Genomic DNA, 16,798 nt, shown 5'->3' with positions numbered 1-16,798 from the left:
AAAAAGAAAGGAGAAAAGAATGGTCGCTTCAGATAGGACAAAAAATGACCCTAGCAGCACAGTTTGATGACTGTAGAGTAATCAGTTAATTATAGCCAAAAATGTCAAAATTGCGCCAAAATAACGCGGACGTCGATATAGCCACGGGAACGGTGCAACGCCACATCCACCGGAAGTCGCCACAGCATAGTGAAATAACTCGGAAACTAATAAAGATAAGAGAAAAAGAATGATTGCATCAGATAGAGGAGGAAGAATTGAACCAACAAGCCAAGTTTGATGACTGTAGAGTAATTAATAATAGTCAAAAATGTAAAAAAATTGTGTCGAAAAACGGTGTGATGTCACATCCAGCCGAAGTCGTCACAGCACAGTGAAAAAAGCAGAATGGACGAAAAAAAACGCCGGATTTAGTAATTAATAAGTGATAGTAATTAGTAATTAATTTGTAATTTAATCACAGACGCAACAACAGTAGCAGCCAAAGTCGCGCGGAAAGGCTTTCCCCTCATGCAGTTTAGATCGTCAAAGTGTCCCCGAATTTTTTTAGATAAGTTTAGCACAGCGCAGACGTATGTCTGGTCTAAAGGCCGCCAGCAAGCATGACCAGTTCACACTTAGCTCGCACGGTATACGTCTGTGCTGTGCTAAATCTTTGTTGTCAGTGCCTATTCCTGCTCCTTCGCCCCTCGTTGCCCATCCTAAACCCTATGTGGTGTAGCCAACAGGACTTGGGTCTGTTCAGCAGTGCTACTACAAAACTGTGATTTTTGCAACAATTTTCGGAGCACCCAGAAACGCATTCTGCAGCAGTTTGGAGCAGCTGTGCTCCATTTCTATATGTGGCTTGTCCATCAAGCAGCCTACCTTAAAAGAGATAATTATTTTGTGAATAAAATGAATGCTCACTAACATGTAAAAGCATTAAGGCAATGTGTCTGGGGTACCTTGAAAACAGGTCATTTTCGATCAATATTACCTACATACACAGTAAAGATTTATGGAACGAAATGTTACATCCCCACTGTCTTTTCACGCAGCTTGGAATAGATATATGCAATACAATTTTAAAACTGCAAATTAAACATTGCGCTAATCAATCTCCATCGATCTGCTCCGGATCCAAACAACCAGAAATTCATCAAAGCCGCATTGAATAAACTTTTCACATCGGGTGCAGTTTTACCTTGTGAATGTTGTCAATATAGCATGATACGTCGCGAATTCCACCCCACGCTTGCTTGCTCAACGAGTGCACATGCCAGAAGCCATTTGAAATCGTGGTTTCACCACACAAGTCAAGAACTAAAGATGCCGCAGAAGCCTCATCGCACGCCCAGCGTGCGCTCGCGGCACGGCTACGTCACAGCGGCGATAGACGGACTCTGTAATGTCCGTCGGAGCTTGAGCGCCACCGTGTTCGGCTGCTTCCAGCACTCGCAAGCCGTGTGAAATTCGATGAGAATGTTGACGAAGCACATTCGCCACAGAAAGGCAAGCACACACCGAGCGCTAAAACGAAACAATGCCATGAGAGAGAGAAAGAAAGCGTGCAGCGCGCACGAGGTGCGATTGCACGGGCTGCATCCGGGGCTTTCGTTTTTACCGTCAAGCTTTAGCGCCATCGCAGTATCTTCTTCGTATGCATATTGATCGAGACTGACGAATGCGAGTGGCACAGATCATTGCTAATTCTAGAGAAGCACGTTGGGCTTGCAAATAATAAACAGAATAAAAGCGGCACACAACAACGTAGTACGACATTTTCACGCGCCGAGATCGAAATAAATTTGTGCTCAGTTCAAAAAGCATGCTATGAATCGAAGTTTGCCGGCTGGTACATCTTTGCCACGGTCCCGTGAAAAAACGTAAAAGGGAGATTGGGGCTATATAGCTATCAGCACTGGAGTTGGCAGATGGTGCAGCTTCAACTGGCAGTAAATGCAGGGTATGGTACTTGTCAAAGGGACGATGTTTGTTCACTGCTGATAGGGGCACATAGGCAGTCACATACTGAAAACCGTCAAAAACTCGTAATCAATTAATTGAAATTTTCAGTTCATTCGAAAACATACTGCTGTCCCAAAATTCACAACGCTAATTTCGCCAGATATTTCGAGCAGACTGCGCGTTGTTGACCTGATAATATGCCGACTTCGGCTGCGGAGAGTCAGCGCCACTGCTCATCTAGGAGTAACTCGAAACTTTGATGGTCCCAAAATTTTCCGTACACACCTCTGACTAAAAGCAGACCTGAAACAAAGTCATTTATAGCGTTTTGCTTGAAGGTACGCCTACATCTAGGAAGCCAGAGTGTCAATGCGTGCGAAAGCACAGCACTTTGAGAAGTACTATTCTCTTGCATTCTTCATTTAACTCAGTGCTCCATGCGGTGTCAAGCCAACAGTGGCGAGCACGACGCGCCGAGCCGGTGTGTGACGACGACGTTTGCCGATACTGGTTTATATCAAGGGAAATGCGCAAACGTGTTCTGCAGGCATCTAAACTGCCCAACTGAAATTTGGCAATCAACGATGACAAAATATCCCGATTGAATTTCTAGTTTTGGGCCCTTTCATACTGCTGAAAGGCATGCTAAGGTCAAATATTTGTAGCTGCCTGGCAGACTTGGACTTCTTTTCTAGTGGACATTTCTGCAGCAACAGGTGCACTTCGACAGGTGGCACCAGGCGTGTTCTCTCTACACCCGTCCTGAGGGCCGGAATTTTCATTACCATTGCTCATGACACTCGTTTTGGCACAATTTGTCACTTTAACAGGACAACGCAGCAAATCTCGATTTGCGCAGAATGGCACAGATGGCGTACGAATAGAAGCACCTTGACTAGTGCATGCATACTCACTCTTCCTACAGAAAGGTCAAGTTCACCTGTACCAGAGGGACTGTGCCTGACGTGCTGCTCTTGGCATAGCCGTCTATGCGACCTCATGAGTTCTTGCACCTGCAGTGACCACAATGCACTACTCTTCGTGCTATGGCTGCCTTTGAAATAGTTAACTCTGCCATTTCTTGTACTGAAATGTTTTTATTTGCAAAATAAAATAACTAATCTTATCACTGACAAGTGATTGTACTGACTGCATTTATGTTGAATCATCGAAGGTATCACAAGCAGCTTTTGTGTTTCTTGAATGGGGTCCCTTTCAGCAAAAGGAGTACTGGGTGCCTGATGGCGAAGGTCAAACATGAATCAAGTTTCCCGTTTCCAGTAACAAATATCACCAGATGCAGTTCGTAGGCTGGAAGTAGAAGCAGGCTTTAGTAGGCCATTATTTTAACTCGACACACTGCAGCTGACTGACGTCAGGCACCAGCGCAGCACGGTGCTGGGCAACACCCTGTCGTGCATTCCTCCACACAACAGATGGAGAGGCACGCGAAGGCTGGTGACAGCAGAGAGTCTTTCGCGCACATATAGGGTCCTGACAGGCAGACAGCGCAGTGGCACATTTCTTGCTCCCGTTCTTCAGAAGTGGTTCACAGCCGGGGCGTGCATGGCGAACAGCGAGGCCCAAGGCCCGTGTCGAGCTGCCAGGTCTATGGGCCGGTCCCCTGCGCGGCTCCTTGCCTCGGTGTCGGCGAACGGCGCCCACAGCAGCAGCTCGAGCACGCCTCGCGAGCGCGGCTGACTGGAGGCCAGATGGAGCGGCGTGAGCCCTCCGTCGCTGGGCGCGTTCACGCTGGCGCCCCGCTCCATGAGCAGGCGCGCGCAGCTGAGCGAGCCCCACTTGCAGGCCGAGTGGAGCGGCCGCCAGCCATCGACCGTGGGCCGCTCCAGCAGTCCCGGCGGACCACGGTCCAGGATCAATCGCGCTGCATCGACCTGGTCGGCGTAGCAGGCCCGGTGCAGTGCCGTGTAGCCGTCGGCGTCGGTGCGCGTCGCCAGTGATGGGTCCGAGTCCAGGAGCTGCTCCAGGGTGGCCAGGTCACCCTTCTCGGCAGCGCGCCGAAGCTGCCGGGCCGCCACCTCTGCGCGAACACCGGGCAGAGGAACTCAGGGACAGCGCTAGCAGCTCGCGCGGACTGCATGGTATACGTGCGTAGAACAAGCAAGTTTGTCTCCCCCACTCCCCGAAAAGAAAAGCAAGGACGGAAGATAGGTTTGTGCCCTTTGAAAAAGGGTGGTGGCTGCAGCCAACTTGCCACCATGCTCGGCTTTCTTCTTTATAATTCTTTAGCGGTGTTATAAATCGGTCTCTAAATTCGCCATTTTCTTTATGCATTGAAAGCTGTGTTGTGCTGCACTGTGCTGAAAGCCTCATTGATGCATTTGGCTCTATCACGTTTCAGAATTCCTGTGGCATCCCGGTGGGTGGCTTCTTAGAATTGTTGATTCTTTATTTTAATTCCAATTATGTCTCTTGGGGTAAGAGCACTTCTATTCAGAAAAATGGTGTGTGCATTGGCTCTTGCATTGCTGCAATCATAAGTCATATTTACCTTGCCCACCAGGACCGACTGCTTGCTGAACAACTTGCCATGCTTGTTGTTACAAAACATTTTCAGAATTGTTGATGATTACGGTTACATCATCCGCTTGGCCGGTGATGAATGTTCTTTTCCAAGAACAGTGCAGTTTCAAAAGTGCCTTTGTCCTGTGGGCAGTGCCTCTGGCCTCTCGTGTTGACACAAGATCCCTGATAGTGGGTCCCTACGCTGCCTTGAAGCCACTTGTGCTGGCAGTAGAGCCAAAAGGGGGCAAGTCCTTGTTACATTAACAGTTCTGGTCATTCCAAGATTGTAAGGTGCGACACTGTGAACCTGTGTTTCACTAATGCGTTAATGAAGTCGTGCGTGCATTCTATGGGACATAGCCTAAATGAGCAACTTCTCGGCTTGCTCAAGCAGGGCTCCCTGACCATCTGCTCATCTCAGTAGCACGTTGCCTCATGAAGAAGATAAAGCTGAAGGCAAAGGAGCGGCTGCTCTAGAAAAAAAGGAAAGTTGCTTTTGTACCCTACCTGATCGCTATTTCTCACTGGCTCAAGAGGATAGGGCAATAGGCAAATAGAAGTTTTGTATTTTCGGTGTCCGACAGGCTCTCCAAACTGTGTCGTAGTCAACACCACTGTAGCATGAAAGCCAGTCTGCAAAGTCTAGCACCAGTCACCATTTGTAGCATGCAGATTTAACATGGTGTACAAAATTCCCTTGATCTGTGGTAAAGCCTACATGAGGCAAACCAGGTAATGTCTCAGTGATAGACTAAAACATTCTAACCACGGTTACAGAACTGTGAAGGAGCACCTAGGAGAGCACTGCTCAAAGTGCTCTTCCCGTTCCTGCAAGCTTTTGTTTCATCAATGCACCGTTCTTGTGAGTAATGTACATCAAGCCACTTGTGAAATCATAGAAGCCAACCCATTTTGAGGCTTGAAAAAGACTGCCAGTACTTCCTTGATAGCTCTAATAAAACGTGAATTAGATCACCTAAGCCAGACATCATTAGAGTAGTTCGGTCGAGCTCTTTTCTTCGAGGTTTTAAAGGTTTTAGGTCTTCCGATTTCACCTTTTAGCTTCTTTTATTTGCCCCATTTGGCCATGTATGTCTTAATGCTCATCACACTTTTTAGCCTTTCAATGCTCCTTTTGGCTGTTTTACTGCATCTCACTTTTGTGATGCTGTCACATACTGTTTTCTGTTTTCATTTCATGTTTCAATTGCTGCCGTGTCTCGCGTAGCAATTTCAGCCTTTTAAACGCACCTATTGGCTCCTTCATTGCATTTCGTTTGAGTGAAGTTCTCGCATTGTATCTCTTGCCTTTTCATGCCACCCTTGTTATCTTGTGTTACACAGCAAACTCAGCAGTCGTTTATGTGCTTCCCCACCCATTCTACCTATACTACATGCTTTTCTTCCTGAAATAGAGAACCAGTTGAAAGCAGCGCGGTAGTGTCCTGTCTTTTTTTCGGCCTTGTCTGAAAGTTTCGCTGTGTTGCATTCCTAGCTGTCATAAATTACCAACTGGCCTGAACAGCCATGCTCTCACAGTGGCCCTTTGCAGGGCTTACGGATGGTGGTGTCATCTGGGAGTGGCCAACAAAAGCTGTCGCCCTTTGTCGCCGTTATCCTCTGAACAACATTTTTTTTTGCTTGTTTTACCTAATATATCTCTGAATGCTATATCTATGGATTTCTATTACTGCATGCATGTGTTGTACTGATTTTGCTGCCAGGCAGCTGCGCATTTATCAACTATCTCGAAGTGCGTAATGTGAACAGAGTTTATGTTACTGAGCACAGGCATCGCAACAATCCTTAAACCCCACCTAATTTTGGCACAATCAGCCCGCTATTTTTAATACATCGATATCCTATGGGAAGTTTCACAATGGGTGACGTCAAAGAACTCTGCTTCCAGGTTCCAAGTGCCCCCGCCGCGGTGGCTCAGTGGTTAGGGCGCTCGACAACTGATCCGGAGTTCCCGGGTTCGAACCCGACCGCCGCGGCTGCGTTTTTATGGAGGAAAAACGCTATGGCGCCTGTGTGCTGTGCGATGTCAGTGCACGTTAAAGATCCCCAGGTGGTCGAAATTATTCTGGAGCCCTCCACTATGGCGCCCCTTTCTTCCTTTCTTCTTTCACTCCCTCCTTTATCCCTTCCCTTCAGGTGTCCAAAGATACATGAGACAGATACTGCGCCATTTCCTTTCCCCAAAAACCAATTATTATTATTATTCCAAGTGCCCACACAGTGCACGTGTTCGAGCCACAACATGTGCAAAGCAATGCTGATAAACTAGTCATGACAAAAATGAGGCATTTAGAGCTTAGTATCCTTCACTTCCAGATGTGCACAGAGGCATACCGGTCATACCACTAAGTCATCAGAGTTTCTTGCAGACATTGGACACTTTCATAGTCGCTATCACTTGTTTGGAGCGTCACTAAGACTATGTATAATAAGTTGGGCGTGCTGGTACAAGTTCATTCTTGAAAACAGGGTGAGGGTCTAGACGGGATGGTGTCCGTCTTTTTCCCGTCCTGTCCCCTGCGTTGTATTCAAGAATGAACCAAGACCATATTCGTTTCTAACCAAACGGTATAATGTCCCTAGCTGTAGTAAAACATGCGGAAGTGCTGCGTGAGAGCAATCACATTGATACAGTGTCCAAAAACCACAGCACAGCATGCCTGCAGCAAATGCCCTTCTAGCCTATGGTCACTAGCTTTACGTGAACAATGTTGCAAAGATGAGTCTCATAGCTCAATACCACAGAATACAGCTTAGAATAAATCTTGCAGTAGTGCAAGATTTACAGTGCTCCAAGTCTCTGTTAACAAGCTGGCAGTAAATGGAATGCCAAAGCACAGGCAAAATGATCTGCCTGGATAGTAGACGGTTACAAACACGAGATTCCTAGTTGATATCTTAACGTTTGTCTGACAGCAAAAGACACAAGTATCAGATAGAAAATTTAATTTAAAAACAGTCGACTCAAATTCGTGACGTCCTTATTGAAAAGGACGAGTTGCCGCCATTCTGAAATGCATGGCAGTGTAGCATAGCCTCTGGGGATCTGTGCCCAAAATTCAATGCCAATGCAAGCAATTTAGTTGTGAAATCGGCTGGTGATGGTAATGTTTGCATTTCGTTTTTTTGGTTTTTTAAAGCTCCCTTTTGGGGAGCATGGCCTTTTTGTCATTAGAATGGCATAATCAATCCACTAAGAGGCCAACTTCGATTTGTCTTCATTGTCCCTTTAAGCAGGGCTTCAGCACTGCCGTGTAGAAAGCAAATCCAGCTCAATGTTTTTAATGAAATGTCCGGCAGACGTAAATAGCTTACTTACCTCTATATTAAATACAATAATACAAAGACACCAAGCGTAAGAACTGGGCCAAAAAATTATACAGGGATGATAGCTGTTAAATAAATTTAGCATGCTGACTGGCTTTCCGCTCATTTAGCGACAGCCTGTATTTGACACATTAGGCTAGGTAAAACCATTATTGCAGCATCAAAATTAAATTGAAGGCCCCAAAAGGCATAGATATTGCTAGCTTATAAGACAAAGCGATTGGCCTTGAAGCTACAGCCAGTGCTACATTCAAATTTACAGAGACAACAAGCCGTGCATTAAAGAGACTTCAAGGCTTACCAGTTTCCAAATATGCCTGAAGTCGTGGACTGAAGCAATAGAGTATCGCTCAATCACTAAGGAACTTTCAGATAAACTGTCAGACTGCTCTTCTTGAGTGCTAGTGCCTGTGTTTTATAATATGTATTTGTCTCAAAAAAATTTGTCTGTTCCAAGCATAATACTGAACAAAATGATGGTTACTGACCAAGTCAAAGGTAAAATTACAAATAGGACATACCAAAATATGCCAGCAATCTATTCATCCTTGTGTCACATGCTGCCCAATTATGTGAGGATAGACTCTTGGACTCCCAAGTGAACAAGAAAACAATTTGCGGTTCTGAAGTCTCTGGGAACTTTACTTTTGACTTGATCATTGACCATCACTTTCTTTTGTAAAATAAGGCAAACGCCTACCGCCAAATACAGCTCAAGAACACTGAGGCGAATGCCCCTAGAAGAAGGCCCTCCAACCAATGATGTCGACTGACTGTCATGACGCTGCTTCATTCTTGAGTTGTATAGTTCTATCTGCCAATAACCTGAGAAGATGAGGTGGTTGTTGGCATATACAATGAACAGACAGCAGTAATTATGCATGCATGGTTCCAGTGCCCCTCCAGCCAAAAAAAGGGATGTACACTTTCTAATGGAATTGAAGTGTGGTCCTCACAGGACAGAGATATTTCCCTTGGCGACTTCGATTTATGACCCAGTAAATGACGACAGATGTGATGAGAATCTCCAGCACCTTTGCGCCGTCTAACCTCTGCCTGCTGATTGACAGTTCACCTGAATCTGTCAATAACGCCATCCCAACACCAAAATAGTTTGCATAACCAAAGTGAAAGAAACATATCTTCAAGCCTTCTAAAGGCATAAATGTGTGCGTGCATGCATATGCATGCTTGTGTGTGCATGCGTGCTTGTGTGTGTGTAAATAACTAAAAGAGGCATATATGCATGTGTGCATGCCTATGCATGCATGTATATATGTGTGTATGTCTGAAAATAACTAAAAGAGGCAAAAAAAGCACTGTAACAAACGTTTGTGCAGCTTGTGAGACTAAAGCAAAATTCTTGGTGGTATCACAAGAGTAAAAAGTGCTTTTTTCTTGCAGCTAGTGTGCACAGAAGAAAAAATTGCAGGCTACGAACAATTAATGTGCCACTTCCAACAATTCAACTAGTAAAAAAATCGTTCTGCGGGTTGTGCGCCAAAAGGCATCGGGGAAGCTGCAGAGGCACTGTTCTGCAAAGCACAAAGAGTTAAGCAGGCCTTGCCCAGCACGTACCAACTGGATCCAGTGGAGTCTGTGCTGACGACGCTTCAGGTTCCTGCTGTTCCCCTGATTTTCCTTCCCTACCAACCGGGTCCTCTGGCTCTTTCACTGGAGGGCCTTCTGATTCCTGCTGTTCTCCTGCTTCCTGGACACTACCAACCGACTTCTGTGAGTCCTTTAACGAAGGGTCTTCTGGCTGCTGCTGGTCTCCTGCATCTCGACTCGCTTGGCATCCACTTGACAGCTCCTGCAGCTTCTGAACTGGTGAGGCTGGTGGTCCCTGGTGGTATCCTGTGTCCTGTCTTGCCTGACATTCACCAAGTGGGCCCTCTAGATTCTGAGCCACTGGAGCATGCAATTCCTGCTGGCCACCTACATCCTTGGGACCATCGCTTGATGCAGCCATCGTGCTCTGTGTGTGCCTACTGCAGCATGCCTGGGAAGAAGATGCCAGTGCAAGCCAATGATTGCAGCTTGATGGGAACTGTGTGAAGCAGTAGTAGTCTCTGGCTGATCATGTGACTGCTTCCATGAAGGCCTTCTGGTACAGCTGCACTACCAGTACAAGCGACATCTGGCATTAAAGAATTGAGCACCACATAAAAATGCGAATAAAAGAAAATACAATACTCCTTTCCCAGCTTTTACATTTTAAAATAGCTAACAACATTCGGCACGGCCATTTCAGACTTAAAAATAGAGATAGCTTTCACAAAAGCACACTGTACACAAGCACAGGTTCCAACACCATAACAAGGCCCATTTCATTCTGAAGATTATGGCAGTCACTGCCATATGTGGCAGCATGTTAAACAAGCATCATCTGCCATGAAGTATAAAGAAGAAATTAAGTGGAAGGAACTCGGCATGTGTATTCGAGTGAGCAGTGTCAACATTTCATGTTTACTGCTCACTTGTTGACAAGCAATAAATGCAGTTATTTCATACTGAGAACACACGTTGAAGTATATATTGTAGAACAACACGTGGATCACCATCCCGAGTTCACAACACAGAAATCGTAAATTACCGCTGTCTGTGAACCCAGACTCTTGAAAAGCTTGTTCAGCTGCCTGAGTAAACAAGTGTTGCCATCCACAAGGAAAACACAGAACAAGCACCATGAAGCGGACTGAAAGATGTGCCCCTTTCTTTTCTGCTAAATTGTGCTGCTGGTCCATTTAGTTTGCTGGCTATATGAGGATCCATAGCGCACACAATTGAGGGGACACAACACGAGCGCTAAACTTCCACTGAATGAACTTTATTTGGCGCTGACAGCCATATAAAGATCACATAACATACAGGTATAACCTACTAACAATGATTATCTTATCAAAGTCATGATGTGTCAAGGGAAGAGATCAACAAAGAACAATAAAAACCAGCAATCAGTGAGTAAGTTTCACACTATCGCCCACTCCTTGAATCTAAGAAAGCTATGTCTTTCCTTGATAATAACACCGAAGGATCACTGATACAATTTTCCAATCCCTCTTTTTCCATTGCTACAGCTTCAATTATTTCCCTTGTTTTCTGATCGCTATTTTTTCCTAATACTGAACACTCCTCGAAGTTAGGCGTGTACTTGTGACTACGGCAGTGACGGGCCAAATTACCTGGCCCCTGATCTCTAACATTTCTGTGGTGCTCGCTGAGTCACTTATTCAGGCACTGGCCTGTCTGCCCTATATACAACTTGCCACATGAAAGCGGCAACCTGTATATAACGTTACCGGTGCAAGTTACAAAGGGGTTCTGATGACGTACAGTTTATAAATTTTAAACATGTTTATAAGGCTGTCAGCGCCAAATAAAGTTCATTCAGTGGAAGTTTAGCACTCGTGTTGTGTCCCCTTAATTGTGTGTGCTATGGATTCTCATGTTGACTACCCACTAGCCCGAACCCTCACCCTTCTTGATGGCTATGTTTCACTTGTTCCCCTATGTTTCATGTCACTGTCTTCTACCGTGCGAAGGTGTGAAACCCTCTTACAAAAAGATTTCTTCCCTAAATGCACAGGTCTCAGTGTACCAGACAGAAGTCAGCATACAGCCACAACGCCAATGCATGAATTTCGCGACAACAGCTACGACAGTCAATACTTTACCAAAACCAAGAGCCATGTTAAAGGTAAATACACTAACATCCTCCTTTAAAAATTCCCTCGCCCTGTGGCACTGACATCTATGCTTCATGACACAGCCACTTTAGCGCCAAAAGGTCTTTTGACCAGTTGGACGGGTAGCTATATTTAATAGCAATTTCACTTTTTTCGCGTGAAACCACTCAAGCCCACGGTGCACGCATGCGCCCTTCGTATGGGTCGTTTTATTTCCGCTTAATCTTAGGGAGCAGTCGACCGGGATAGTAGTGATATGCAAATATATTTCTTTAGTGTGCATATGTATTAATTGACGGGAGTGTGCAAGCTTCCACCGCAGAAAGCAACCTTTTATAGCTTTAAACTTTCGAAAGGCGGCAGCGACAAGTTTAAGTAGCGCCGTTTCGGCACGCAGCTTTAAAACTGTTGTTGCAGTGATGCTGAGCTACTTGTGAAACTCACTCACGGAAAAAACCGCCTGAAAAAGCCACACATCAGAGCGGGATCGCTGCGAAAACGAACATGGTGATGTGAAACACAACCACTTATTTAGCACGCGGGACGGTTACCTTGCCTCGGGCTACCTGAGGCACCTGATGTGAGCTGTGGTGCCGAACATGCAAAGAAAGCGTTCGTCTAGCCTGCAAAGGACACTTCTGTGACGCTTCGATGACAGCGGTATTTTTCTTTTGTTTGCCGTCACCAGGTGGCACTAGGTGTTTTTGCGGTTGATGAAGTGATCATTGTGCAAACTTATCTTTTTTTGTAACATTTGATTATTGCTTAAAAGCATAAAAATTTATTATGCATACGTATGAGCACCAGTTTGCTGAATGAGTAAAAGTTCAAAGCGTACACCGCGGTTCGGAACATGGACACATAACATGGCCCCTCTTGAGTTCCTTCCTTTATGGTTCAGAAGGACCGATGATGGAGTGGTGTCGGGGCCCTTGTGTCCATGATATGGCACGCCGTTCTTATCCACGCATTATTTTAGCGAGGGCAGGCGAGGGGAGCAATTATGTATGGCTGTACCATTCCATTAAGGTCAGTTGGAAAATTTTGACTGCTGTTGACCCAAGTACCTTTTGTGTTGGCCTTTTAGGTGCTTGTGGCATCAGCTGTGAAACACCACACGTTACCCACAAACTTCGCGCTTTAAATTCGAACTGATTGATCAGTTTAAAAATTGAATTCACGGCAGCCACAGAGCACCGGGAGGTGTACCTAATCTAGTACACTATATGCACAACTATCCACACAGATGCTGATGTTCATGCAGTACGGTTGGTATGGTTTGCCTCATAAATCTGTGCTTACATGATTCATATTAGTAGCATACAACTTACCTGCAGTGAAGCTCCGCTCACATTCAGGACTGCCGCACAAAATTCCTCCACGACAGAAAATTAGTTTGTTGTTAAAACTTTTCTTCTTGGGTAAAAAAAAAGTTGATCACTAAAAAAATGGAAAATTTTAGAATTTTGATACCTGGCTCGTTTAATAAAATGAAACATTAAAAAGCTGGTTTCGTTTACTGTTGTGATCGGCTAGCGGAGTACAAGGCGCCGTGGACCGTGGCTCAGTGTTAACAACTGCTGTTTTTTTTTTTAGTTGTACGTATCGACAACACGAGCGCTGACTTACAACTCTAGTTGTAATTCAGCGCTAGCACGGTGTAAGAGAAAATATTCTTACACCGTGGTAGGTAGCGTTGTCACTTGTTTGGTGGCGCCACCCATTTCTCACATCACTGCGTTCGGCCAGCCTATCTCACATCACGTGACAAAGACCTTTTGTTTGATTGGACCACGGCAGACACGTTCAAACGCGCGCGGCGCGACCGTTTGTGCGGTCTTGCGGTGCGGAATTCGAAATCTGTGTGGTGCGCTGTTGGCAACGTCCGCTACCCATCATCTCTGCCATACGTTGAATGTGGCAGCGGCGCCTTGCCTTTTCTGCGAAAGCTTTTGATTAGCGGTGAGTGCGGCAGCTAGTCGTGTACTGGATGCTAAAGCGTTTATTTTCATTTGTTTACTTAAGTCTAACCCATGGTTTTCTGAGATTCGCTTCTGCCTGTATCTATTTGTCTTTTTTTCTCTCACTTAAGTCGTGTACCGCCTCCTGCTACCTGTCCTAACACTGCTCAGTCTGGCTTCCTGTATTTTGTTTCGACAGAAGGAACATGGCCGGGAAGCTGCTAGTCTTCTCGCCGCCTTCGAAGGTAGTCGAAGGCAGAGCTGCGGAGGTGCCCGTTCTGCTGCTGCAGCCATTCGGCAAGCCGCCACAGGTCACTTTCGAACAGATTCCGGTGGGCCGTGAGGCAGTGCGCCAGCTAAAGGTCTTGAACACCTCCAACACCGACCACATGGTGACACTCGGCGATACGCTGCGGGCAAAGGGATTCAGAGCAGATCCAGAAGTGTTCAAGCTTCTACCCGGGCAGAGCCAGCTCGTGTCGTTGTTCTGGAAACCTGATGGCAACGAGCCATCAAGCAGACTGGCCGTCCCTGTTTCTACAGACAAGGGCTACAAGGGCCGATTCGTCTTGCTGGGAACAGTCCGCGAGGAGCCGAAGCCATTGAAACCACCGCGTAAGGTACGACTGGCCCTTACTACATTCCTGCGGGTACCTACTTTGGGAGCACGTAGCTGCTTGGCTCTCGATCTGCTGATCATACCTGAACTTGCTTCCAGACTGATCCATTTTGTGTTCACCTGTTTTAATATGGTCCATGTTCTGGCGACATTCTGCTACTAACTCTGGCGTTGATCATCGACGTTTTCACTATTCGGAGCTTACTCACTGAAAGTAAATTTCTTCCTCTCGGGTGAAGAATAGGTAAAGAAAACGCGCAAGCAAAAAGCACAGACAGAAATGGTAACTCCATGAATTACTGCCATACTGAAACGGGTTTTGTACAAAAGAAAGTTTTCTCAGCCTGCAGGTTCACTGGAAAGTGACCCTTCTAGGCAGGATGGTCATCCAGAACTATTTTTCTGTTGGTATCCTTCTAGATACAGTAACAAATCCAAACTCAAGAAGGATACAGTAACAAATCCAAACTCAAGAAGCTTAACTGGCCCACAATGTTGTACTTGCCCTGAAATGGGCTGCTTCCAAATACACGGCCTTCAGAGAGATAGTCAACCCAATTTAGAAGAGCTTCCTCGTGTCCCTTCCCCCCCATGACCTTGCTCATCTCTGCTTAGCCCCCCTCCTTCCAGACTTTCAAAAGAGCTATTTTACTTGCATTTGAACTTGGTGTTTGACACTATTATGTCTGCGGTATTGCAGCTGGATCTGCAGTAAAAGGCCTTGTTCACACTTCTGACTACTCATGCACGTTCTGCTTTTTAATGTGCAGAATCCGGTCAAGTCAAGTATTCTCACCATTTCACAGAAGCAAAACCTGAGCTCAAGAGCTACAACCTCTGCGCAAACACCAAGGAAGGCCAACTCAACTCCTGCACAAGTGTGCAAAAAAGCAGTGCCGCCCATCCGAGTGACCATCCCAAAGGAGTTTAAATCCTCTGCAAACAAGAATGCTGGTCGTGAGAACCGGACCTCAAAAGTTTCTGCATCTGCACAAGTGTCCAAGAAGTCAGCCACAGCCATATCAGAGCCATGCAAAAAAGCAGTGCCTCCAGTCAGAGCCACTGTACCTAAAAGTTTCGCATCTCGTCCAAACAAGAATGCCACTTCCAACCGTCCTGCATCCATCACCTGTGATCCTCACATTGCTGGCGATGCTGAATCCTTGCTAGGTGGAGGAACCTTTTCAGTGGTGCCTGCATCCAATACATCTGGAGACCTCGATCCTCTAAAACCAGCAACATGCACGGAGGAGATCCGCAGAGAAACATTCGTCTGTGGTGCTCCTATTTTGGAAGCCACAGCAAACATCACGGTGGAGGATAGCTTGAAGACTGCAAACACTGCATTTGAAAACAGTCTGGAAATGCCAAAAAATTATTTTGAAGACAGCCTGGAACCAGGTAAATTGGCAAATTCAACTGCTGTGGATGCAGCAGCAACAGTCAACAACAGTGAAGAACACTCAGACTCTGGCAATAATGACACCTTTGAACTTGACCTCAGTGCTCGGATGGAAATGCTGTATCAGCAAATAATTGAAAAGCAGTCCTGCGCCAATTCACAGAAAGAAGTACCCACCACCACATCTGCAGTGCATAAGCAGATGTCTGCGGAGCAAGCCAAACCGCTTCTGTGCACCCCACAAGAGGCTGAAAATGAAGGGTCACTGTGGCCTCCACAGCTCCAGGCCATTTCGAATGAACAGCGTTCTTCATCACCGAAGTGCCCAGCCAAGGCAAGCAAGGAGGACAGTTTGCCAGACATCGAGAACCTGCTCAAAGAACTGGAGCTAGATGCAGGCCGTGATCCAAGATGCAGTGTGAATGACTCGCTGCTAGAAATGATTGAGAATTACGGCAGCACTGAACTCTTTGAGGACCATGTTCGTGTCGAAGACTTCTTCCCCTCCGACGTTAGCAGCATTAATCAGGCAGGGAATTCCGCCCATGGTTTTTAGCAGTGCAGGTCAGCAAACAGTAGTGGTACCTATGCCTTTTAAAATTTTATGCATGACGTGATTGTGTGTTCACCTTGCTAAACTTTGCCAAAGTGAAAACAATCAATGCACGATTAAAAGAGTTTAAAAGATCAGCTGTGTCATTGCTGACATTGCATGCACACTGCCATTGCATGTAGCATAATCAATTTTCTTATGCATGCCCAGACTAGTACATTATCGAGAGCAGGAACTTTTAAAATGCAGCACCTATTTAGCCCCGTCATCCTTGGTATGTGATGTCTGTACCAGTTACGGTGGCAGCACTCGAAATCATTCAAACACATGTAGCAGCATGCTAACCAACTTATAGATGTCTAAAAGTTATCACTAAGCAGCGATTTATTACTGTAAGGAACAAAATGTGCCGAAAAGTTTATCATCACCGCAAATACGCCCACTGTAGGGCAAAGGCCACTCCCATGTCCCTCCAATTAACCCTGTCCTTTGCCAGGTGCGGACACCGTATCCCCCTAAACTTCTTAATCTTATCCACCCAAGTAACTTTCTGGTGCCACCAGCTACGCTTGCCTCGTCTTGGAATCCACTCCGCTACTTTTATTGGCCAGTGGTCAAAGAGAGCCTTCGCATTACATGCCCTGCCCAAGCCCATTTCTTCCTCTAGATTTCAACTAGGATATCATTATCTGCGTTTGTTCCCTCACTTAAATCACTGATTACGTGTGACATTGCAATAGCATAGAGCTT

The 16,798-nt window shown here is 45.9% G+C and overlaps 2 protein-coding genes across 2 annotated transcripts; one reads left to right on the top strand and one right to left on the bottom strand.

The window, feature by feature from the left end:
* Positions 1-411: 411 nt before the first annotated feature.
* Positions 412-12,216, bottom strand: LOC144120621 (uncharacterized). Its single transcript, XM_077653217.1, has 4 exons — positions 12,065-12,216; positions 11,962-12,003; positions 9,403-9,826; positions 412-3,991 (listed from the first exon to the last, which is right to left on the bottom strand). Exons 3-4 carry the CDS (start codon positions 9,794-9,796, stop codon positions 3,489-3,491), a joined length of 897 nt encoding a protein of 298 aa, XP_077509343.1. The 5' UTR covers positions 9,797-9,826; positions 11,962-12,003; positions 12,065-12,216; the 3' UTR covers positions 412-3,488.
* Positions 12,217-13,306: 1,090 nt separating this feature from the next.
* LOC144120620 (uncharacterized) lies at positions 13,307-16,185 on the top strand. Its single transcript, XM_077653216.1, has 3 exons — positions 13,307-13,475; positions 13,674-14,094; positions 14,864-16,185. The coding sequence occupies exons 2-3, from the start codon at positions 13,681-13,683 to the stop codon at positions 16,049-16,051; spliced, it is 1,602 nt and encodes a 533-aa protein (XP_077509342.1). The 5' UTR covers positions 13,307-13,475; positions 13,674-13,680; the 3' UTR covers positions 16,052-16,185.
* The last annotated feature ends 613 nt before the right edge of the window (positions 16,186-16,798 follow it).

This window comes from Amblyomma americanum, chromosome 2 (assembly GCF_052857255.1).
Source record: "Amblyomma americanum isolate KBUSLIRL-KWMA chromosome 2, ASM5285725v1, whole genome shotgun sequence".
Taxonomy (NCBI): Eukaryota; Metazoa; Arthropoda; class Arachnida; order Ixodida; family Ixodidae; genus Amblyomma; species Amblyomma americanum.
This window is presented reverse-complemented; position numbering and strand designations above follow the sequence as displayed.